Source organism: Anguilla rostrata, chromosome 4 (assembly GCF_018555375.3).
Source record: "Anguilla rostrata isolate EN2019 chromosome 4, ASM1855537v3, whole genome shotgun sequence".
Classification (NCBI taxonomy): Eukaryota; Metazoa; Chordata; class Actinopteri; order Anguilliformes; family Anguillidae; genus Anguilla; species Anguilla rostrata.
Genome location: NC_057936.1, coordinates 40816946 through 40842273, shown reverse-complemented (window position 1 = coordinate 40842273; position 25328 = coordinate 40816946). Strand labels below are relative to the sequence as shown.

General features: G+C 41.7%; 1 protein-coding gene across 8 annotated transcripts in view; it reads right to left on the bottom strand.

Moving 5' to 3' along the window:
- Positions 1 to 25328, bottom strand: part of LOC135253400 (disco-interacting protein 2 homolog C-like) — a 168927-nt gene that overhangs the window by 53865 nt on the left and 89734 nt on the right. For 5 of the 8 annotated variants that reach the window (XM_064332661.1, XM_064332653.1, XM_064332655.1 and 2 more), the window contains exons 5-13: positions 24925 to 25104; positions 22250 to 22429; positions 19638 to 19772; positions 17185 to 17304; positions 16546 to 16743; positions 10306 to 10397; positions 8762 to 8872; positions 2103 to 2226; positions 138 to 247 (exon numbers count right to left, since the gene is read on the bottom strand). In XM_064332661.1, coding sequence (XP_064188731.1) covers positions 138 to 247; positions 2103 to 2226; positions 8762 to 8872; positions 10306 to 10397; positions 16546 to 16743; positions 17185 to 17304; positions 19638 to 19772; positions 22250 to 22429; positions 24925 to 25104 — 1250 coding nt within the window. The remainder of the gene's footprint in view (positions 1 to 137; positions 248 to 2102; positions 2227 to 8761; positions 8873 to 10305; positions 10398 to 16545; positions 16744 to 17184; positions 17305 to 19637; positions 19773 to 22249; positions 22430 to 24924; positions 25105 to 25328) is intronic. The other 3 variants (XM_064332657.1, XM_064332659.1, XM_064332660.1) reach the window with 1 other exon arrangement.

The following is a 25328-nucleotide window of genomic DNA, read 5'->3' as shown; positions in this document are numbered from 1 at the left end:
GATGTACCAATGTCATTTCTGCAGTAACTATCATTACTGACCTCAGTATGTACTGGTTGAGATGAGACCCCATGGCCTCTGAATGTTAGTGCATACGGTATGTGAAAGGTGCGAGAATAAAGCCGTAAGGCTGATACCTCAATGTAGGCAGTGTCGTTGTTGGCGTCCTTGATGTGTGGGAACCAGTCTCTGGGAGTCTTGGACAAGTGCTTGGATTCCGTGACAAACCAGAGTAGCTTAGGCCAGCCTGGAGAGACGCCCCACAGACACACACACGTCCGTCCACACACAGACACAAAGACACAGACACGCACACGTCCGTCCACACATAGACACAAAGACACAGACATGCACACGTCCGTCCACACACAGACACAAAGACACAGATACGCACACGTCCGTCCACACACAGACAGAAAGACACAGACACGCACACGTCCGTCCACACATAGACACAAAGACACAGACATGCACACGTCCGTCCACACACAGACACAATGACACAGACACGCACACGTCCGTCCACACACAGACACAAAGACACAGATACGCACACGTCCGTCCACACACAGACAGAAAGACACAGACACGCACACGTCCGTCCACACATAGACACAAAGACACAGACATGCACACGTCCGTCCACACACAGACACAAAGACACAGATACGCACACGTCCGTCCACACACAGACACAAAGACACAGATACGCACACGTCCGTCCACACACAGACACAAAGACACAGACATGCACACGTCCGTCCACACACAGACACAAAGACACAGAGACGCACACGTCCGTCCACACACAGACAGAAAGACACAGACACGCACACGTCCGTCCACACACAGACACAAAGACACAGACATGCCACGTCCGTCCAACACACGACACAAAGACACAGATACGCACACGTCCGTCCACACACAGACACAAAGACACAGATACGCACACGTCCGTCCACACACAGACACAAAGACACAGATACGCACACGTCCGTCCACACACAGACACAAAGACACAGATACGCACACGTCCGTCCACACACAGACACAAAGACACAGATACGCACACGTCCGTCCACACACAGACACAAAGACACAGATACGCACACGTCCGTCCACACACAGACACAAAGACACAGACACGCACACGTCCGTCCACACACAGACACAAAGACACAGACACGCACACGTCCGTCCACACACAGACACAAAGACATAGACACACACGCACATTAAGCAAGTTTCACACTTAATCTGACAAAATATTTCTGGAGATGTCAGTTGCTATGGTTCTTAATCATTACTTTAAAAATATAACCAGCCATTGCTGTAACATTGCTATTGATACCCAAATATAATCCCTGTAAAGATTACGAGGGGCAACACCCTTCTACACTCCCACCCCCTGCCAATGGGACATGCTAGGTGAGGTTAGCAGCAAACACTGCACTGAAATCTAGATGCATTCTGCAAAGCAATGTGACCTTTGCATCTGCTGTGCAATGTAATGTTTTGAAATGCAATGTGACCTTTGTTACTGCTATGCAATGTGCTGTGCTTCATAATGTAATGTGATCTTTGACCTGGGGCATCTTCCCCATGGAGCTCTTGCAATATATGTAGTGCAAAGTGACCTTTGAACTGGGGGATCTTCCCCATGGAGCTCTTGTTACATATGTAGTGCAAAGTGACCTTTGGACTGGGAGATCTCTCCCGTGGGGCTCTAGTTATGTACATAGTGCTGAGTGACCTTTGGACTGGGAGATCTCTCCCGTGGGGCTCTAGTTATGTACATAGTGCTGAGTGACCTTTGAACTGGGGGATCTCTCCCATAGGGCTCTAGTTATGTACATAGTGTGAGTGACCTTTGAAGTGGGGGATCTCTCCCTTGGGGCTCTTGTTATGTGCATAGTGCTGAGTGACCTTTGAACTGGGGATCTCTCCCGTGGGGCTCTAGTTATGTACATAGTGCTGAGTGACCTTTGAACTGGGGGATCTCTCCCATGGGGCTCTTGTTATGTACATAGTGCTGAGTGACCTTTGAACTGGGGGATCTCTCCCATGGGGCTCTTGTTATGTACATAGTTCTGAGTGACCTTTGAACTGGGGGATCTCTCCCGTGGGGCTCTTGGGTAGGCCTTTGTGGCAGGCGTCGCTGGTCAAGGCCACAGTGACTCCGCAGCTTCCTAGCAGAAAACCAATCTGCTGACTCCCAGCATCCTGTGGAAGAATGGAGCAAGGAGGGAGGAGAGAGGGGATGGGCATTAGGAGTGGGAAAAGAGGAGAGGCGAAGCCAGGGTGTGGCAGTACTGGCTCAGGCATAGAAGGGCAGCGCTCGGGCACTTTCTTCGTGCTGCTTATTCTGGCGACAAGACCGAGATATTCAACAACTGAGTGTGACATTACTCGATCATCTGGATCAATATTCAAAGGCCTGTTAACAAAAAAACAAGAAAAATAACTGAAGAAAAATGTCCATGACATTCATCAATCAATGTATCAGGCAGAAAAGAACACCAGCTCCACCACCTGTCTGTAGGGCTAGATTGAACCAAATGGCAAAAGAGATCCTAGATGATCTACATTAGGAACCGGAATTGTACCCTAGTCAGAAGGCTGGACAGAGCCATGCTGCACATCTGGCCAGTGGCATTTCATTTGCTGATAACTGGCAGCAGCAAGCAGCTTTAATTTGGAGTCCAGACCTGTGTCCCAAACCCTTTAAACCAGCCACGCCCCGGGGGCTAAGGGTCATTGCAAAATGAAGTGCAGTGAAGGAGAGGAAATCAGTCTTCAAAATTAGTCCTTGACAAAGGGGAAACTGATGGTGCTTATACGCTATCCCAAACACCACTGCAAATATCCCACAACCATCACTATCCACACAAACCAGCTCACACACAGCTGGTGCCAGTACTTTACTGTGGCTTCCTGATATGCCTGTGAGGCTCTAACAGCAAGAACAACAACTGTCTTCCAGCATCCACAGCAATGATGCCTGCCAAAATATATTCAGCAAAAAAAAAGCTAAATGGATAATTTAAATAAAAATTAAATGACTAATCACTTGGACACTGACAGAATAATGAATCAATATATAAACACATAATAAATAAACAAACAAACAAACAAACAAAAATAAATAAATAAATAAATAAATAAATAAATAAATAAATAAATAAATAAATAAATAAATAAATCTGGCCCCAGGGTCAGGACAGTTGAACAGAGAACAGGTTGGAGTTTAAGTGGCAGCACGGGCTGCAGCACAAGCTCATGGAAGGGCAATAAGGCGAACAAACTGAGAACACGGAGGCCTTCTTTGCCTTTCCCGAAAACAATACTTTTGTGCGTTCAGAATATATCAAACACCAATATGTTATTCCTATCTAAAGACCACTGGCCCCACCACACCCACATGTCACACCTGTCGTTCTCAAGAGCAAGTGCAAGGCCCTGTATGCATTACAGAAATATTTTCAGCTGATACTGTTTGTTCTTTTGATGGTAGCTTAATCGGTTTCCCTGGCTGATCAGTACCAACATTTCTTTACTGCAGTGATAAATGTTATGCAACCAGCCATGACACCTCCATAATACATACTAAATTACATAACTGTATTCATGTATTCAAAAAAAAATCCCTAAATGTTCTTAAGAAACCAACAGAAAGCAATGTCTAAAACAGTTCCCAAGCAAACCACAACACTAAATGGACCCCGCAGCAGACAGTATCCAGGTTTCAAGTTCCAGATTCAATGTTCCATCATTCCAGGATTGAGGACTGAGGATCAGGATGCAGTTTGGCTGTGGTGTGAAGGAGCAGGCGTGGAGCCTGAGATCAGACTCTGACTGCAGCAGCGGCAGCATGATGCAGGGTCTAAAGGCCAGTTTAGATCAATGATCCGCAACGAGACTGGATGCAACTTGCAAAATTCCAAAACGTCTGATTGTAAACATTCTAAAACTGCACTTGGCGATTTGACAAGGTGGGTCTTTTGAGACCCCAGGCAACGGCTTCAGACACTCTGCAACTAACCAGTTTACACCGCTGCAATTTTCTCTGCAACATTTTAACATTTTAAAACTGTTTAGTCTCATTGCTGTTTAGACTCTGTTTAGAGTCATTGATCTGAACTGGCCTTAACAGGACTGGTCGGGAGATTCAGCCTTCCCGTTTCATTGTACCGACCTCCCAAGGGAATGCTGTCCAGGAAGAAAGAAGTACCGTACTGTGGCACTGCAAGTCCATGTGCGCAGCCCTAATGCACATACAGAGGACTCTGCAGGAATGGGACAGGCATAATGAAGGGCCTGGATGTTCAAAATTTTAAACTCAGGAATGAATCATGGTGGAAGAAAAAACATTCAACACAAACCCGCTGTCATCCTGCTAAAGCGGCGTCGCCCACAGAGAGCACGCTCAATCTAAACAGACAGCAAGCACATGTCTGAGCCTCACGCCTCAGCTCTGCCAATTAAACTGACCGGTTGAACCTTTTATAACCCACCGCACCAAATCACTGCAGAGTACAGTTCTCCAAGAGGAAATGCAAAGCTGTCAGAAACTTAACATGAAATCAAACAGAAGAACTGGAACAAAGACACAAAGGAAAACAGCAAAGAAAGTGTCAGTATTAAATCTGTGTCAGTATTAAAAGAACAATTGAAAGCACATTTTTGCCTTTGCTTGGTTATAAACAATGAGATGTCCTGATGCTATTAACTCCCATTCCTGGAGTGCACATCAGCAATTACCTAAACTGTTGGGGGGGGGGGGGGTCATAAAGCACCTCACTCATGTCCCGAGTTTCCTCTTTCAATAGTCTTTCCCAGTCATTTACCTGCGTGGAGAAATCTCAGGGAGATTCCCCACTGCTGGAAGCAGAGTAACTTTCTGTTGGCTTGGGAAATTAGTTCTGGAATGGAAGTCAGCCAAAGAATGTTCTGGCAGTCTCAAGATTCTTTCTGGAAATGTTGGAGGGAGATACGTGGCATTTCAGCCAGCCACAATAGGCACTGATCCTACATTTCAGCAATACTGATTGAGCTCTTTTCAGAGGAAAAAACACATACAGGAATTGAACTGTTTTGAAATGACGCAAGTTTATGATAACACTTGCACATAGTCAACCTACTTTTTTAACCTCTTAGCGCACACCACCTAGTAGTCGGCACACGGCCGTGCCTAGAAACGCTTTGTTTTAGTTTCATTAGTAGACGATACATGACAACTATGCCGAATATGAAGTTTAGCAGCACCACCATTGTCGCTCTGGTTGTTCATTTAACAAGCACAACCTCCCTGCAGACTCATCTGCAACTACACCCCCCACCCGTGGCATAATGGACAATATTGTCGACCTGGGAATTCAGAGAAATATTATTTCACCACTCAAAAACCCAACAATAGCCCTAAGATATGCCAATAAAGCAGTGAAAACACTTTTTCAAAAATTATACTATGTCATTCTACAGTCAGTATCTAGGACTAAATATTGAATACATATACAACCTTACCATTGGTTTTATGCGTAGAGATGTCCCTTTTGAGACTGAGCAGTCATATATTGTCTTGGACAATCCGTTTGTGAAATATATGCGCATTTGTGACACCTGGGTACCTTCCAAAATAGATGCTCGTAATACCACACGTGTTGTGTACGGCATTGTCGACCTTTTTAGTACAGTCTGGCTTCATTGACAATTAATTTATTCAGTAGGTGACAGTATAAGCTTTCTAACGATGTATAACATGTCTAATTTTGCTTTTGGAATAGCGTTTTATAGCTCAGAGTAACTGAAAGTTTTCTCATCATCCCATTCACTTACGCATTCACTCCGTGGTAGCAGTAAAAGACACTGCACCAATGATTTTTGGTAATTACTTGAAAAATATTATTATTATTGAGGACTTCTGAGCATAGCTAAGCTATGTTTGCTGATAGACGTAGCTGACAACGGAGTAAAATAGAAGCGGAGAGATCTGCATCATTGATTTACAGTCTCTTTCTCTATCTACTGAACACAGATATGATTTCGTCATCGCTATGTAAGTATTACTGCTCAAAATATTTTGATTAAATATAAATTGTGTGTCTTTAAATAGGCTATTGGTATTTTATAATGAGAATATTTCACTGTAATGTAAGCGTTCGTTGGTAGCTTAGTAGTTTTTGTGATGCATGCAACGGTTATGACGTGAAAGTTTGCCAAAACGTGGTGGACGGTTGAAAATTGTTTTCTTGTCGTCCCATCCCCATACAAGAAAACATTACATACTGTAGAGTACAGAAATACATACGAGAGTTAATTATTACACATTTAGGTACTGTACCACATTGTGTGACAATGTTTTTGCATTATTTTTTAATCTGATATTAATGTTTCATCTTGCGCCTTCATAAGGGGCTCATTTATATGCTTTATAATGGACAAAAAGCATTTTATTCATTTTTGGAGAGATTTTGGATACATTCCTGGACTTCTAGTAATACTCCTGGGCAAAAAAAAATTGGCCAAGCCCAAAATGGCCCAAAATATTAAGCTCTTAATGGTCTTAACAACAAATCATTTGTCCAGAAATAAGCAAGAATTAAGTAAATAGATAAAGTAACTTAGTATGGGATAGCTTTTCTCTTGATTTCTTTAAATGTTTAAGCCATGTGGGCAAACTGGCGGACAGCTTTTTACAGAAAAATGAGTCAATGTTGTTCCATTCAATGTTGATGGCTTCAAACAGTTGATGAGTAGTTGAAAAATGTTCCCCGGTTAGTTTGTGTTTAATGTGAGACCAAATATTCTCTAGAGTTCAAATCTGGACTCTGACCAGGCCAAAACATGAGCCTGATGGACTTGTTCTCAAGCCACTTTTTGGTGGTCTTTACAGTGTGGGCAGGAGCATTGTCTTGTTGAAAAATAACATCTGAGCGTTCCTCTTTAGAAAATAACTTTTCAATTGTGGGAAGCAAGCCTTTTCCGCAATATTCTCCTGTATTCCAAAACATTAATTGACTTTCCATAGTGAAGCAGCTCACCAGTACCAGCAACTGAACAGGCTCTCCATACCATGACACCTCTTCCTCCATGCTTAACTGTGGTGGAGGTGCATTCACTATTGTATTTCTCAGCAGATCTTCAAAGACACCTCTCTGGAGTATCGTCATGCAACTCAAATTGTGATTCATCACTCCACACAACTCTGCTGAACCACTCTGAATCAAACTTCTGCCAAAAACTTAATTCTGTCTTTGATGTTTTTCTGAGACAGCAATTGCATTGTAACACATCTTCTAGACACAAAACCTGTATTAGATAACCTTCTGGTTACTGTTCTTCTCGAAAGAGTCTTTTCTGAGGTCTTGAATTCTGCTGACAGTTTTTGTAGGCTCTTTTCCTGTCTTTGAGAACTGTAAATTTCAGCAGGTGGTCACCCCTGCATGATGAGGCTTTGGGCCTTCCAGATCCTTTCTTTCTGGCAACATTAGCTGTTGTTTCAAAGCGTTGACCTATTCTCTTAATAGCTGATAGAGAAATAGGGATTTCCTCTGCCTTTAGGGTCTAGTAAATTTCAGAATAGCTACAGTTGGCCTGACGAAGGCCAGCTATGCGGTTTCTGACAGCAACCCCTGCATGATATTTTGCTTTTTTTGGAGCAGATTTTCTCGCTCATTTACCGTGGAACTCACAACACTGCATACTGTAGATCTCTCCCTGCTCTATCAATCCTGGTTCCATTTATGAGCTTGTTATCAGACCCTTGATGGGCTTCATCAGGTGTGGCAGATAACCAAATAATGACTAATCTTTTAAGAAAAAAAACATCCCATATTTTTGGAAAATTTTGTACACCCAGATGTGTTAGTTTGAATTTTACATCAAACATTTTAATCATTATCATGACTTTACCTTTGCGTACAAGAAAACTATTTAAGTGAATTTCCCTGTTTCTAGCTTTTCCCCAAACAGTTCACTGCAGCAAAAGTAAACAAGCAGATGGTGGCACAGGAGGTCTCAGGAGTGCATTTGTTTAATTCTTGCTAATTTTCTGATCAATGATTTGTTGCTAAGACAATTAAAAGCTTAATATTTAGCCATTTTGGGCTTGGTCCATTTTCTTTTGCCCAGGAGTGTAGAGTGTAGATGACCACTGTACTGACGGAAAGCTTGCAATTCCCACTTGAAAATGATGCAACAGTGAGTTTCTTGAGTCAAAACAGTTGATTTGTATTGAAATATCTGAATATGTGATTTACAGCAATGCATAATTTAGACATTTGACAGATTTGGAGACGCTGGGTACATTGCTTAGTTTTTGCTTCATAGATCTTTTGTAGTTCTACATATTCACACTAAGATTTTATGAACTTGTGGTCAAGGAGTTTTTGATCCAGGACATGTATAGTTTAACGTGCTATATTTATGCGATCTCTCAGTATTTCATTGCAAATTAAAAAAAGAGCAAATTCATTTTTGACTCCAGAGAGAGACAAGCACTGAGGGTCCTGAACCCTCCAAGGGTCATTGCTTCAGCTAATGCACATGACCTGGCAAGTTGCTGCATGTTCAGCAGCAGAATGAATAAAACAGGGTAAAACAGTCTGTGACATATCCATGCATTGGTGCCAAACCAAAAGTAAACTATCTATTTAAACAAAGTGTTGGTCTCACCATATCATTAATCCCAAAATCAGCGTAAATTTCTGTCTATACTTCTTGTCATATTGTTCTAATAACTTAATAATTTCTTTATTACCTTCCGGGTCAGCGGAACTTCAATCGGCACGGGAACGACCTCTGCCAGCAGGCAGCCATAGAACGCTACCATAAATGCTGCAGGGTCGTTGTTGGGGAATACCAGGGCAACCTACAACCACAGGAGAGAGAGGGACTGTCTTAGCCAAAGTTTAGTTTGATTCATAGTTTGATGTATTTCCTTTTTGTGTTTGGTACAATGCAATTTCTGCATGACTTGTTATGCTTTTGTATTAAAGTATTAGGATAAAAATGATAAAACAGACAATTATTTAGCAACAAGAATAAAACAGCTGATGATATGAATAACAAATAATACAAATAAAACATAATATAGCTGCAAAGCAGAAATTCCAGGGTCCAAGCAGGGAGCGCAATACTGCAGAAGGTCGAACACCAAGTCTGGAATTTAACAGAATTAGAATTAAAACTGTGACTTATCATTGGGTGCTAATTTTCATATACTGAAATATACTTTACTTTACATTACTGGCTGTAATTGCACCATATTTGAATGTAGAAATCTTTCCTTCAACATTTAATTAGGCAATTGAACAAAGTGTTTCTAATGCTATTGACACCATTCAAATTTTTTCATATTTAGAGTAAATATGCCTTTCAAATCACAACGCTGAAGACCAAGTCGGGAATTAAACATACCAAGCTATAACTTGGCATCATGTGCTAATTTTTATATACTGAAATATGACTGCCTATATTTTCCACATCTTTTAACATAGAAACTTTTCCTTTCCAAATTAGTTAGGCTGTTGAAAAAAGTGTTCTTGTTCCACATGGCTGATTAGACTTATGCATAAAGCATTATTTTTTTAAGAACGAACAATGGCCAGCCTCCAATTAATTACAATGATTTTAATGACATGCCCAAATAGGCCTAAATTGATTGGCTTGCCATTCTGCCATTTTTGATACATCACCTATTGCTTCATAGTGTAATTAGTGACTAGCACAAAGATGGATAATAAAAATCTGACATCAACTGGATGTACAGTTAATGAGAAAAGGATTTTTTTCCCCCCAGAAAATTCAAGATATCAGAAAATCTACACAGGTACATTTTATCAACCCAATAATATATTATTTCTTCCTTGTGAACAACGGCATCAAATAGTCTATGGTTGCATGTCTCCAAGTCAACTGGTTTTAAAGTTACAAATTTTCAAATTTGAACGTGCTCTATAGCATGTTCAACTTTGGAGAAAAAAAAAACAGAACAAAAACAATAGGGTTCCAGCAACTTCATTGCTTTGACCCCTAAATATGACCATATAGGGGATTAAATAGTATATAGTCAGTTACGTAATTTTTGTTTTTGCATTAGTCAGCATTGCACTGATCTGACTGGATGACTATGGGGGTCTGCTCAGCAAACCCAGGGAGCACATGTTTGAGCATTCTGATGCACAGACTCATCAACAGTAGCCAATCAAAAGCCCCACTTTATTACTTTTATCTTGTAAAAATTTCCCATGTTGCATGTTGAACATAATGACATCACACATGCTGTCACTCTCACTCGCTCACCCGATCTCCAGGTCGGACCATGGGCTCCAGCTTGGTCCCCAGCTTATGAAGAATGTTGTAGGCCACCTTCATACACCGGCTCCACAGCTTACCTGGGGTCACAAATAAAGATCACTGGGCTGTTAGCATATCCATCCTCAGCAGTGCCTGAAGCAAGTCAAATTAATTCAAATGACATCACGGAAACAAACAACTTGAAAAGATTTTAAACAGAATTTACAGAAACATCAAAAACAGGAAGTAGAAAAGGACCACACTAAAGAAAGGAAAGAAAACTTGTACTCTACTGGTTAAAGAAAAAAATACAGTTTTTGTCACACAACTGTTTAAATTTGTAATAATCCACTACAAAAATATGCACATTATTTCACTATTTGTCAAATGGTTCTGAGTTTTGGCTCCACCCCCTCAGCACTGAGGGACAGCTGTCAGTGAACAGGACTGCTATCTGTAGCAATTAATCTGTGAAGCATGTGACATTCAGATGGTTCAGACAGCGACAGACTGGTATGTGGTAAGCTAAGCCCATATCTCTAACCCCACAGCACACACGGCAAAATGGGCAGTCGCCTTCTGCTGTTGAATTTGCTGTAAACTCAAACGTAGTACTGTTCACTATGACTTTTCAATCTCAGAGCACAGTCTGGACAAACATGATTCAGGAGAAAGGACAGTGTACAATTCCACGCCAATATTCAGCACTGCAACCGTCACCACAGCGTACCGCACCTTTCTACCCTTACCGAATTTTACCAGGTCACTGCAACATCTCGACAGGAGGCTGAAAAGATTTTAGAGGCTGGTGAACACCTTCAAAATAACTGATTTAATTCTGCTGATCAATATATTCTTTCCAGCAAGCAGGAGAAACATTTTCACATCAGACCTGCATTTTCTACTTCAGAAATTTCACATATGCCTGCAGGGGTAAGGCAAACTATGACATGGTGCTAGACCTTGGAAAGATGGGTATGTTCCTTTTTATTTTTTTATTGTTCATATAGCAATTATTCCCTTTAGATTTTGAATTTAAATTACAAGACTGTACTGCATATTCTCCAAAGACCCAGCAATGATTTTTTTTCCCCTTTAGACCTGGACAGGTCTAAACTTCCCAACCATATTAAGAAGATTTTTAAAGGAGTAACATGGTGGTTTTCACACTTTCTCGGTTTTATGTGCTATTTGCACAAGAGGCATTGAAGAAACACGATGAGTAAAGTATTAAATATGTCCATTCTTTATTTTTGTAGAAATATGAGCTTTAAATTTATCATCCTATTTTCAACCGGTTGAGAATGTTATCGACTTAGTGCGTCACAAGTACAGTAACCACTCCCCTTTCCACGCCCCGTAAAGAAATCTGACTGGACACACCGTCCTGCTACAAGTGTGCTGTGAAGTTTAGGTAGCAAACAACAAAGCTGAATCCTTCTGACGTAATTTACATAGTAACTATATGCTCAGATTGCCTAGTTTAACTCACTGTGGCCAAGCGGAATCGATAACGTTTCAGAAAATATATAATTTTAAAAGGTTTAATTCAATGTTCTACTGGGACTCTTACCGTTTATTGAGTGTGTGAAAGAAAATTTCGGTGCCGCTGACTATAATGGAATGTTTTTCAGATTTACCATTCGATTGAGCAAGTATCATTCAACGTACATTTTTATGGGTTAGTGCTGTCCGATTGTGCTAGCTACTTCACATTAACTTTGTACGGCGATCAGTAAAGGCTAACAGTATAGCACCACTTAATTATTGTCACTTCTATCACCACTGTAATGAACTAAAAAAAGGCGACAAACAACCTTTTCTGTGAGAAATGTATTGTCAAGCTCACGCGCATACACTACTGGCGACACTCTAAAGCTCCGTTTTGCCCTCCCTACTGTCAATCAGATTGCTGTGATAGTTCATTCTAAATCGTATTTGGGGACCCATGGATAACTCGTGACCCATAGTTTGTGCCACTGGCTTACAGGCAAGAAAGTGCAAATATTTGACTAATGTTAGGTTCACTTACTAGAGTGCATTTTAAGGACTATTAGACTGGTTGGTTATATTCATTTATAGCTAGCTAGCTAACATTAGCTAGCTATGTAGTTTGCTTTCATAATGTAATGTTATCGATAATGTTAGCTAGCTAGTTTGCTTTCATAAGGACGTTATAGTTGTGGTTTTATCTTAACTTGGCTAGCTAGCTAGCAAAAATTATTATTGGATACCAACGTCCTTAGCTATCGATACTTGATATACTAAGTTAGCTAGCTTGTGAAAATTCAGTATCCCAAGATGAGTGCGTATCATGGAGGTAGTTATGGTAACGGGGCACAGTCTGTCAATCATAGCTAATTACATTATTACATTACATTACATTACAGGCATTTGGCAGACGCTCTTATCCAGAGTGACGTACAACAAAGTGTATAACCATAACCAGGAACAATTGACAGTTCTCATTACCACGCCCAGACAGTTCGGGTGAACTTTTATAGTGGGAAATTTAGGCTTAGAAAAAAATACATTTAAATGACTGAATAATAATGAAATTATGCACATTTGTTTTGTTGTTGCCTAAAGGCAACTGGTAAGTGTCACATTCAACCACCAAGTTACTCCTTTAAGCATTATTTTTTTCAGAAGGAACAATGGCCAGCAAGGCCGAAAACCATGCCACCAATTAATTACAATGATTTTAATGACATTCCCAAATAGTGTAATTAGTGACTAGAACAAAGATAGATAACACAAAATCTCCTGGATGTACAGTTAATGAGAAGAGGATGTTTTTCCCCAGAAAATTCAAAATATCAGAAAATCTAGACAGGTACATTTTATCAACTCAATAATATATTATTTCTTCCTTGTGAACAGCGGCATCAAATAGTCTTGGTTGCATGTCTCCAAGTCAAATGGTTTTAAAGTTACAAATTTTCAAATTTGATCGTGCTCTATAGCACGTTCAACTTTGGAGAAAAAAAACAGAACAAAAAAATAGGGTTCCAGCAACTTCATTGCTTTTACCCCTAAATATGACCATATAGTTGATTAAATAGTATATAGTCAGTAATTTTTGTTTTTGCATTAGACAGCATTGCACTTTCTGGTGTGTGATGAGCTGTGAGGAAAACTCAGCAAAACTGGTGAACAGAAGGCAAAACTGAAATACCTGACATGAGATTTTATATAACAGACAGCCCCATCTCATTCTGGACAAGTCTGAACTTCCCTACCATATTAAGACTGACCAATAAGCAGTGAAACCCAGCATTATGATGCACAGGGGGGAAGACCCAAACTGTATGAGAGACTAGAGTGCAAAATAAAAAAAATAACTGTCCGCAGAAAGCCCTCATTCTCTTCTTTTCATTCACACTCTATTTCTCCAGGCCCCATCTTCTGAATTTAATTGTTCTTTATTGCCACAAACACCCAGGTTAAAAGTGGGCTATGATAAAAGCAGTATTTCCGAGTAAAATGTACATATTGATATATAGCTGTGAGCTGTGAAATGTTTTAATCATCCAAGACGCATTATGTCAAAAAATGTCAGCAAATTTAAATACTTAGGCATTTTGTTCGTGCCATGTCTCAGGAGGATATATCGCCCATTGTCTATATCCATGACAGCAGGAGAATGCCCCACAAATCAGTATGCTGCCAGGAGAAAGGGTGGAGTATTGCTCACACACATAGTTACACAACCAAAAATAACCTTTTGACGATATGATTAAGCACCACAGCTCCTGCTCTCCAATTAGGACACCGCCATTCTGTGTCATTTCGTCTCGAATTGGAACGTGGCTGTCGGACCGAGTTTAGGAAGGGCGCCGACCGATCGATAGCTCATTTGAGCTCAGGAGGTGAGCTGAGGCAAGGTGAGCACCCTTCCCGATGCAAGAGCCTGTCGCCAGGCGGTGCGGGCCCAGCCCATTTCTGTAATTACAGCAGCGCTGTAGCAGGACGAGCCATGGCTCAGAGCCCCAGCGGGCCCGGAGCTTTCTCTCAGCAGCACAGAAGAAGGAGCCTGTTTAAGTCTTAATTACAGTATGAATTACAGTACTGTATGTCTGCCTGTAATATGAACATGATCTAAACTATATTTTTTAAAATATACTTATGAAATGAGAAATTAAAAACAAAGAAAATTATCAATCTGCATTAAATATATATGTATTATTTTGGTTATAATGTTACACTTTATGGTGTAACGCTGCAGGTCTGATGGGGAATGCACGCAGTACCATTAAAAACATTTTTCTAATTTATTTAGAAAGGTGAGTTTCACTGAGATAAAATCTCCTTTTCTAGAGAGACCTGTTCTAAGTAGGCATGAAAACACACAGGTTTACAAACATATAATACCTGTAATGACAGGTCCACTCAAATACAAAACAGTTTTGTATTTATGTTTCAATTTTATACCAGAAAACTTTTTTCGTAACTTTTTTCCAAGTCAGACCTGACAAGACCTGTCTATCTTCACTGTCCATCAGTGTAAACATGATTACTGTACATTTCAACCATCTATACCCTGGTGGAAATTCCAGCAGAAATTTGGTGATGGAATCTAGCTAGAACCAGCTTCTGCTCCAGCTAGAATTTAGCGATGGTCTAAATGTCTGTACTCTCAACTATCATGTTGCCAGCTTCACCATTTCCAAACCAACTTCAAACTGGGTTGGATCCAAGGTGGAATTTGCACCAGTACATTTATGCAGTTCTAATTGTAAGAAGTGTTCAGGCTGAACCCCATGGCTCAGTTTATAACAACCTTCATTTAATCTGAGGGCCTAAAGATTGGGGCCCAAAGTTTGACATAGAATAAACCAATGCCATTCAGTTGAAGTGGCCCTTAATAGTCCACCCAAAGCATTCATGCATTTGTACTCAAAGTATTCTCAACAGTTTTACTCATTTTAAATAGTGGCAAAGGTCTCTATCATAAGCAGACCTGGGTCAAATACGTATTTGTTTGGGATTTAAATACTTCTCTACGCTTTACTGATCTTGTCTGGTGTATCGGAACCAATAAAATACTCTCAAAAGGTGCAAACCCCACCTTCTGGTCATATTGGAAGGCCCAATTACACCAGGCAAGATCAATAGAGCACAGAAAAGTATTCGAATCCAAAACAAATACGTATTTGACCCAGGTCTGATCATAAGTATAGATAATGGTCAGCTTAAGCAACTGAACTTCGATATGAGCATACACATTGATAAACAATCACAATGGCCTAATATTATTCATAATATTCGAAGTATCCTAAGAACAAAATATTTATTTAAACCTGCCAGATATATGTACAGGAATATACATATATAATGACTACTGTCATCAGCACACATTGACATAATCACAGAGCAGTGACATAATAATACTAATAATAATTGTAATTATTATTATTATAAAACAATTAAGGTGTTATGAATCCTACATTACCGATAATACCAGAACATACCAGAACATCTAAATGCATATTTGTGAACCAATGGAAACAACACATTCCTGATTCTTTACACACTGATGGATTCCTGACACAGCAATCTATTCCCATCGTATCAATGGATTCTTAACACGACACACTGAAGGATTCTCAACACTGATGTGTTCTTGACACACTGATGAATTCTTGACACAGTAATGGATTCCTGACACAGTGATGGATGCTTGACAAAGTGACAAATTCGACACACAGATGAATTCTCAATCCAGTGACAAATGTTCAACACCAACAGGAATCTCGCAAAACTGAGAAATGAACCATAGATTAGGCAATGGGCAAACCGATGCAGAGATGGACTGAATAAGCGTTATTTTCTTCCGTAACGCTTCTTCTTATCATATTAAATTCGCAGCCAGGATGAAATCACATCATATCTCATCTGCCGCAGAGGCAGTAAGTTATGTTCACATGGTGCTTACTGTGGACACAGAGCTTGTTTCTTGGACCATCTCACATTTGTCATTCAAATATGGAAGCCAGGTGAATTAAACACTGCATGCCTCCTATTTACTGTTTATTTGCACGGAACACCTATATACAGCACATTTATCTACTTGATAGGAAACTAGTTACATCACTGTTATACTTAAGTTAGCTGGCCTTGAGACACTGTGAAAGAGTGTGGCTATGTGGTTTAACTTAAGCATACATGTGCTAAAATGATTTAGCTGAACTGCTAAGTAAAAAGTGAACTGAGGCGGTAAGTGGCGGGGGGCCTGTTCCGTACCGTAGGTCAGGATATAGAGGGGCTTGCCGTTGGTGTCCATGGTGGTCAGGCAAGGGGCTTTGGGGGAGATGGTGCCCCAGCGCTGCAGTGCCGCCTCTAGGGAGGGAGGCCAGTTGGTGACCACGCCCAGCTGCTCCCCACGCATGGCCAACATCTGGGCCCCCTCTGGCCGTGGCTGGTTAGGATCTGGCTGCTGGACTGTGGGAACGCGCACATGAAAGGCCATCAGATCATTTATCGCCGTCTCAAAGCGTTCAACTTGTGTTGCAGGAATTACAAAAGAATACTCATCAGAAATTTTTTTAAATGGCTTATTTAAATATATTGCATTACATTACATTACATTATTTGGCAGATGCTTTTATCCAAAGCGACGTACAATACGTGCTTACCAAAGGTCATTGGAACAACTAAAAAAACACAGGTCCAATAAGGTACAATACTCATTTTGTACAGTTATTCATAGCCATGAAAACATAAAATCCAGTTCACACAGTGAACATAACTCTGACCTAACCTATGCTAACTAGGACAAAATATATTTACAATAGCCTATCATTTTAAAGCTTGAATCCTGTACTTTAATAGAAAACAGAAACTGAGCACTGGTACCTCAGGTGGTCAGAAAGGGCTTCTTACCTTCCAGGAGTTCTTCAAAATCGTCAACAAAGAACTCTCTCAGAGGAGGCCGCTTGGGCTGTTTCAGGGTGTTCACCAGCTGCTGGATTTTAGCTGAAACTCGACTGCTGACCGGAACTCCTGCAGATCAATAATTATATTTCTAACGCACCATCAATACACATACTTTCTAATGTGTGCGCAGCCTCTTAACTACATGCTCATTAATGCACACATACACATTCACACACGCACACACACATGCACACAAAATTATGGATGCATGCATACACACACACGCAGACATCCATAAACTGTGAAGGCATAGTGCACTGCTATCTCTGAAACTCTTGGAAATCCCAAACTCACCATCACTCAGGGCCTGTCTGAAGTACAGACAGACCGTTCTCCTGCAAAATAAGGATTAAACACAAGCAACTCCATCTTCAGCGCCACAAAATAAGGTCAAAGGTTTACGTGAGGGTTAAACTACGATCTCCAGGTGGCACACGCGTAAAGATGCTCATTCCATTGTTCTCACTGCTCTCTAGATGCCACTCCTGGTCAGACCAGGCACCTGCAGGCGTACAAACCGAGAGTATGCTGACCTCGTTATCCTCCGACAACTTGGGCAGCATATAACTGCAGGTGCGCCTGCAGCGAGGAAAATGGCGAGAATAGGCATCACGCAAAGTGGAGGAGTCACGTGTCTGCCATCTCCTCCTGACGTCGGCCGGAAGGGTCGCAGTGGGAGATCAACATGTTCAGTTGAGCTCAGGTTGCGAAAAACCGGGGATAAAGTCAGGAATAAAAAATATAAATAAATAAAAAACATGAGGGTTAATCTTCAAAAATGGGCAAACCATGCACAGTACTGTTTGAAATGAGCAACACACCGGCCAGGGTCACACACTGACGCCTAATCTACATGTATCGGACTGTTAAAATAATGCTGAAATAACACACAACCATTCCATTTTCTAAAAGCCTCAGCAAGCTGAGATTGAAAAAATTGTAAATGCAGTTTGCATGCTTCGGATATTTCAGACTTGTTAGCATTTAGCTACAACTATCATTCTGTGTGCTCCACTGCCTCCGACACTTGATTTATCTACTTAGTTTTCACATTACCCCCAACAAATCTATCTCTCAATAGCATTGATTCGCACATCTGACAAATATATTCAAGCGGTGATGCCAGGTTTTCCCTAGAGAGCAAATTAAACTGTAATAAAAGACCCAAATTGGCTCACTCCATCATTCAGCTCTTCTGAGACTTCATCCAGAATAGATGTCAGGATCTCTCTCTCTCTCTCTCTGATATCTCTCTCACTCCCTCTCCGATGTCAGGATTCTCTCTTCCTCTCTTCTCACTCTCTCGTTCACACCCTCTCTCTTCGTACACTTCCTCCAAAGGCCACAAATCATTCCCTCTCAGTCACTAAAGCGAGCAGGCAGACATCGCAAGTCGCATTCCTTCAGAACATGTTTCCGCTCTTGCAGTGGGAGACGCAGCTGATGTTGTGATGAGGAGAAGCTGGGTTCGGCTCTAGGGGACAGCGGTGCACTGCCGCTCACTCTGACACTCAGTCACTCTGTGAGAAACGACTCCTCCACAATCTGACACTCCAGATCAAGGCATCGTCTCTCAGTGATGTGTGCGCTTTGATCCAGACACATAACATGAAGCTCGGATTTTCCAACAAAGAAAGAAAGATATCGGAACTGTTTTTCACTGACACCAAATGCAATCCTTAAGATGATGGTCATGGCCACACATGCACACAAACGTGCATACACGCGCACATATTGACACACGTGAGTGCACACAGATGAGTATGCATGAGGTCACACACACACACACAGACACAAACTTACAGACATACGCACACCACCCGCACACGCACACGCACACACACACACACACACACACACACACACACACACACGCACTTCAGCATATCAGATTTGAAATGAAATAATGAACATGAGGTAAAGTGTCCGTCAGCTGTCATTTGCTGGTATTTACATCCATATCGTGAACCATGTAGGAGTTGCATCCTTTTTATACAAACATGAACATGGCTGCAGTACAGGCCAGGTAGAGCAAGGGAAGATACCCAGTGTCAGGTGATGTCTATGGGTGACAGACTTCAGGCAGTCATCAAATGCAAATTTACAACAAAGTACTAAAAGGGATTTATGTATTTTATTCAATTACTATTGGTCCCCTAAAATGGGGTTACTATGTATAAAAAGGGCTGTAATGGATCTTACATGGATCACCAAATGTGGACATAAATGAAAGCAGACAGATTGCACTTTAACCTCAGGTCCATCTGTTTCATTTGAAATCCAATGTTTTAGAGTACAGAGCCAAAACTTAAAGAACTGTGTCACTGTCCAGATACTCGCAGACTCCAGTGTGTATACATACAGCACCCATGCCCACACACAACCCCAAGAATGCTCACCATCACCGGTCTCCATGAGTTCGGCGTTGCCGTACTTGGGTGTGACTCGGGGGACAGTGGAAACCTGCGGCCTCTCCACCTGCGGGGGGAACTCAGCTGTGTAGGTGGTGATGTCCGGGGGGGCTGAATGGTTCTCTGGACATAGATCAGAACAAAGAGGAGGACATTTAAACCCATTGCAAAGGCCTCAATGCCCACATTCTAAAACAATCATTCTGACAAGGATGTGGTGAGGTCATGGAGGTGATATTTTGCTAAGGAAAGATCAGCCACAGGGGCATGCAAGCTTTCCCTTAAATGAGAAATACAGAGAGCCACCTCCCCGTTTCCAGGAGACCACGGAGGGTCCACTCAACATCATGAAAGTGCCTTTTAATTTCTGCCTGTTTTTACTGCCGTCACGAGCGCCAACCGCAAGGCGCCATGTTGAGACTCATAAAATTTCCTCCCGTTCTCGGTGTTACGGGACCCGTGCACGGGCAGCCACAAATGGGTTTGTCATTAAAGCTTCCTCCCATAATCCTGTGCGGCGAACGAGATGCTTTGTAGTAGTCTTTAGAGCAATTCAGGTTAAATGCCCTGACCATCAGTGAATTTAAACCTGCAGCCTCCTGGTTTAAAGCCCTTACTGCCACTACCACCCTGGATTCCATTAATGTTAGAAATACCACCAGGGGTCCAAGAACAGAAGGGAATGTCCCTAGAACAAAGCCTAGAACAAGGCACCAAGAGGGATTTCCATGATCAGGAAGATCCTAGAAGTATGAAACTCAACTCCAGAGGGGTTTAAAACGAAATCATGAGAGTTGGTACATGGAAGAATGTCACTATATTTGATGGAAAGGAACACCATTAGGCATCTTCTCTATAGAATTGGCTATTTTGAGATAACAGTGAGATGTTCTTTTTCGCAAATTCATATTTTCATGTAATATACAGTAGCACTGTTAGATTTCCAGACAAAGTGGGAGAAAAAGGAGAAAAAAAACATCTTGAGACGTTTTGTTAGCAGCAGATATCAGGTTTGTGTAATCGTTAAAGTTGGGAGCAAAAACCACACTGGCTTGCTGTAGACTGTTTGGCTCACCCTGATTACGACAGGCAGCACAGATGCCAAATAAACCTCAACACTGCCCTTCACTCACCTCCAATGAGGATGACGGGCATATAGAGCTCCTCATATAACCAAACCGGACCCTCTCAGCCCTAGCTAGGGGGTGGAGGGTGAGGGGATTATGTGATGGAAGAGGGATTTTCTTTCTGATTTGGGGATTCACCTTTTAGAAAGATGAAAACACAGCATGTGGGCTGGTCAGACAAATCCACCACCAGCAAGCGGCCACCCTCTGTCCATGGCAGCAAGCTAATCGTGTAGTTACAGTTTTACTTACTGCCTGCACAGTACGAGCTCTATAAGGCAGTGTTAGTTAAATTAGGCCATCCAAGGAGCCCTGCCTGTGGACCTCCTTCTAAATCTCAAACAATACATGTTTCAAACAATAATCCAGGCCATAAACTAATAGTAGTTTAACCCTTGTTTTTTGGGCTCCAAGAAAATGGAACACCATGACATGAACTCTTACAGCAGCCACTTCTGTATTCATATTCATATCACTGTTGAAGAGCCACCTTTTGCATGTTCAGTTGTTTTGATTGGTATTTTTTGAACAGTTTTTTAAAACTATTTTTCATATCACTGTACCATTCCTGCATTCTTAATATGAAACAGAGACTGGACAAAACACTTAATAAATAAGATTTACAATCATCATTATAATTTATTGTTGTTCTATAGAGGACTGCAATTATTTGAACTGAACTTGGGGTCTGTCATTGTTCCTCTGTTTTAAGAATGGCACTTCCAGCAAGCCCTTTAAGATGCTGTCGCTGACCTTGGCCTGTGTGTAATCGCAGAATCGTGTTTCACACACCGTGCTTCGCACTTCTCGTACAGTAAATTCGTTTATGAGGTAGAAAAGACATAACTACACTTGTTAGTGTGAACAGAAGTCACACAAATGCTTTTGACCAACAACAGGGGACTGGTAACTTGGCCGAGGGCAAAGTGAAACAAGTAGGCGCCAGGGTGGTCATTCATGTGCCCTGGTAAAGTTAATAAAAGCAGGTGAGTGTGACGTCGACGCAGCTGAGGTGGAAATGGGTCTGCTTAAAGGTGTCTGACACAAGTGGGGTGAAAGCACAGGCAGGGCACGTGGGACCCTCTTCTGATCTCCTTAGAGGACACGCAGGTCCAAAAAGGCATCAAAGAGTTACCCTATCGTTACCCCATCTCCTTGTGCTTCTGAGATGAACAGCAACCTTAGTTGTCTTTACACAAATGACACCTATCCCTCACTCAACATACAGACCAAAATGCCACACCCCCATCAAAAGGCCATTTTAGAATGCACAAGAATGGTACTGTGGAATACTGGTGGGCAGTTTTAGAAGGTGTTAGGTTAATCCTTCATTTTTCAGTTCCAGTTGACAATATTTTAATATTATGATTATATATTCTGTTCCTCTTGGTGAGAGGGCTCAAATGAAGCATGGACACAAAACACATTGATGCACACGTCACACACAACAACACATCAAAAACCAAAAAGGACCTGATGGGCGGGTGGGGAGGATGCGCTTGCTGCTCAGCATTCTGGGATACTGACCCTCCGACTCCAGGGGCGTCCGCCAGGCCATCTCAGATCCAAATTCGCAGGAGCGGCGGAACGAGTTCCCGTTCTCTACAGCGCTGGGCCCTGCTTTCCTCCTCAGTGAGAGGTGGGCGATGGGCCCTGGACATTAGGGGAAAACCAAAGCCTTAGACCCCACCCCTACCAACACTCTGACCAAAAGGACTGCAGGCACAGAGGCGGTGCCCAAACAATGGACCAATTAGGGTCCAGCAATATTGTGATTTATTCAATATCAATATATTGATGGAAAATATCTAAACAATTGAAAATATTCAATATTTTATGATAAACCATAGCATGTTATCGTGCACATGGAAAGAAAACATGACATGGCTTGGTAACAATTCACTTTATTATTCCTTTACAATTATGTTCCCCCTCCCACTTTTTATTTACCAGAAATGTTAACAGCATTGTGACACAATATCTGATAATAGGAATCCTGACTTGGAGAATTAAGTGCAGACTTAAAGGGGGGATTCACTCAAAAATTAAATTAAGGTATGTTTCCATTTACCCAGATTTGTTATATATTATGGCACACGTGATTGTTTTATTCTGACCATAGAAATGGGAATAATTATAATGAGCACCTGCCAATCATTGCCAACGAGCCAGCTTGAATACTGACGTAGCTAAAGTTGATGTAGCTCTTGGGTAAACTGCCCTAGTGTTTTTTTAACTGCTCTAATGTTTTAGGGTGAAAGGGTTATTCTTTTGAGTGAAAGGGTTATGATTTTGAGGTTATAAAACAAGCAAGAGAAAAACAGACAATGTTTATATTGATTTGGCTTGTGTTTCATTTTAAGCAATTGCTTAAATTAACTGCATGAGGATTGAATGAACAGAATCTGAAGATGGACTATTACTGTTATATTAGCAATGGCCTTTGGATTGCAGTGAAACAAAATATGCTATATTCAATATTAGTGAAATTGTCATTTGTCAATATCAATATGAGCTTCATATCAAAAAAAGTCAAAATATCACTCGAACCTAGGTCCAACAGGAGCAAAGCTGTTCAGTAGCATTGTTGCCAGAGGCAGGTGCTATGTGTGTGTGTTGTGGGGGGGGGGGGGCTAAAAAGCAATTAATTGATAAATGGTTGGCTATAATCATTCAAACAGAGGGTTTAAAAAATAATTATTGTGCTTCAGCAGCCTCAGATACACCAACATAACTTCAACCTAAAAAACTCAAACATGAACAAATAATGACCTGTAACATCAGAGGAAACCCCCACATTCAACATACAGAATTATAATCATTTGAAGAAAAGAAAATATATAATTAACCTTACAAAAAACAAACTCCACCATGAGATCCGAAAATGGTTTAATGATCACAGCTGACCATTTATGAAAAAATGGTCAGTTGGTCAGAGCACCGTTCTGGTGTGTGAGCAGGCCGGAAGTCACAAACAGACAGCCACACATTTATACCCCAGACCACTGTGTTAGTGGTTTTGGACACACCGGTGCATTTCTCACTCCATTTAGGGGATGAAAGCGCTGTGTTTCAGACAGCTGTCACTCAAAACCGACTGCTGAAATCTGAGAGGCATTAGCTGCACGCGGCTCAGTCCCTTGCCGTCAGTCTTCAGACACAGCAGGCCGGGAAATTTGTGACAGGGTCATTTCACGCACACGTAAAACACAAGACTTCATTTGTTGAGTTTGGCAGCTGAGTGCACTCTGTCAAAGACTAAAAACTGAATCTGAGAAATCTTATTAAAAAACCCCTCCGCAGTAGCTTTTCAGGGGTCATGCAATGCCAATTCTGTCAAAACGTTTTAGCAATTATTCTTTTAATTGAAAATGAAATTTAGGGCCATAAATATTTTTTAGTCTCACAGTTTGAGGCTAAGTATTCAACATTATCATGGCCAATCTCTCTGGGTCTGAATTCTCTTTATCAGCAGCAGCAGTGGTGACCCAGCGCTGACATGGTGAAGAAGTGGATCTGGCACTGTCACTTCTGAAAATATGCATTCTCTTCCATTACTCGCGATTATTATCTGTTCAGCAGACACTCCTCTTCAGAGAAAATGACATAAATTGCATTGCTTCTGCACATATTGCTTCTGCATGTTATCTGGTTTCACACTTATTTACAAAAGCAACTGGTCACGAGCCTGATCTCATTAACTGCTACGCTACGGTATTGTGGTGAAATGGGCAAGGCGGATTGTGTCGGTTCGTCGATGGGGTAGAAAAGGAAAATGCATGTTTTCTGTGAGGAAAAACAAGCCTGGTGGTTTCATTTTGTATTCTACGACAATAACGTCTCACACAGGAAAAGAGGGCTCTTAGGTCTGAGGTTAAAGTGGATATCGGACAGTTACGGACAGTGTCTGAACCAGTTCAAAAGGAAATGGGCATAATCAGGTAAGATTGTATTCACATGGAAGGACGATGCAAGTGGAAGAAAAACAGTGAGCTGAAAGTGTAACCCTCCCACCTCATAACACATAAGCCAGTCACCCCCTGGCAGCTTCTCAGGACACAGATAAACCCAGAAAATGTAGCAGAATGAGGAGTCTGAGGCGCATCACCGGTGACAACATGGCGGAGGGCTGCAGGGGCAAGACTTACCAATGTGGGCGTGGGCCATGACGTCGGCCAGGCGGCTTGCGGCCCCGCTGCCCCCGCTGTGGGTGGATGAAGAGGAGGTGGTGGAGGAGGTGGTGATCCAGTGCTCCATGCTGACGCTGCCCTGGCTGGAGGTGGGCGTGCCCTCCCCCTGCCCCTCCCCCTCTGACCCCGACGATGTATCTGAGAGGCAAAGGGGAAAAAGTGAGAGGCATTCTGCAAAGGCAGCCAAATGTTTTTGAGGAGGGGTGGGAGAGGGTACAGGAAAGCACTGTATCAAATAAAAACTAACTGGAGCAGAAGAGTTTGCTCCAATCAGGTGCGGAGAAGTTAACAAAAGCAAATGAAATGAGAAAGTGTGTTCAGGAGGTGAGAACAACCACTGAGCTGCAGCCAGTGGGTCTGAC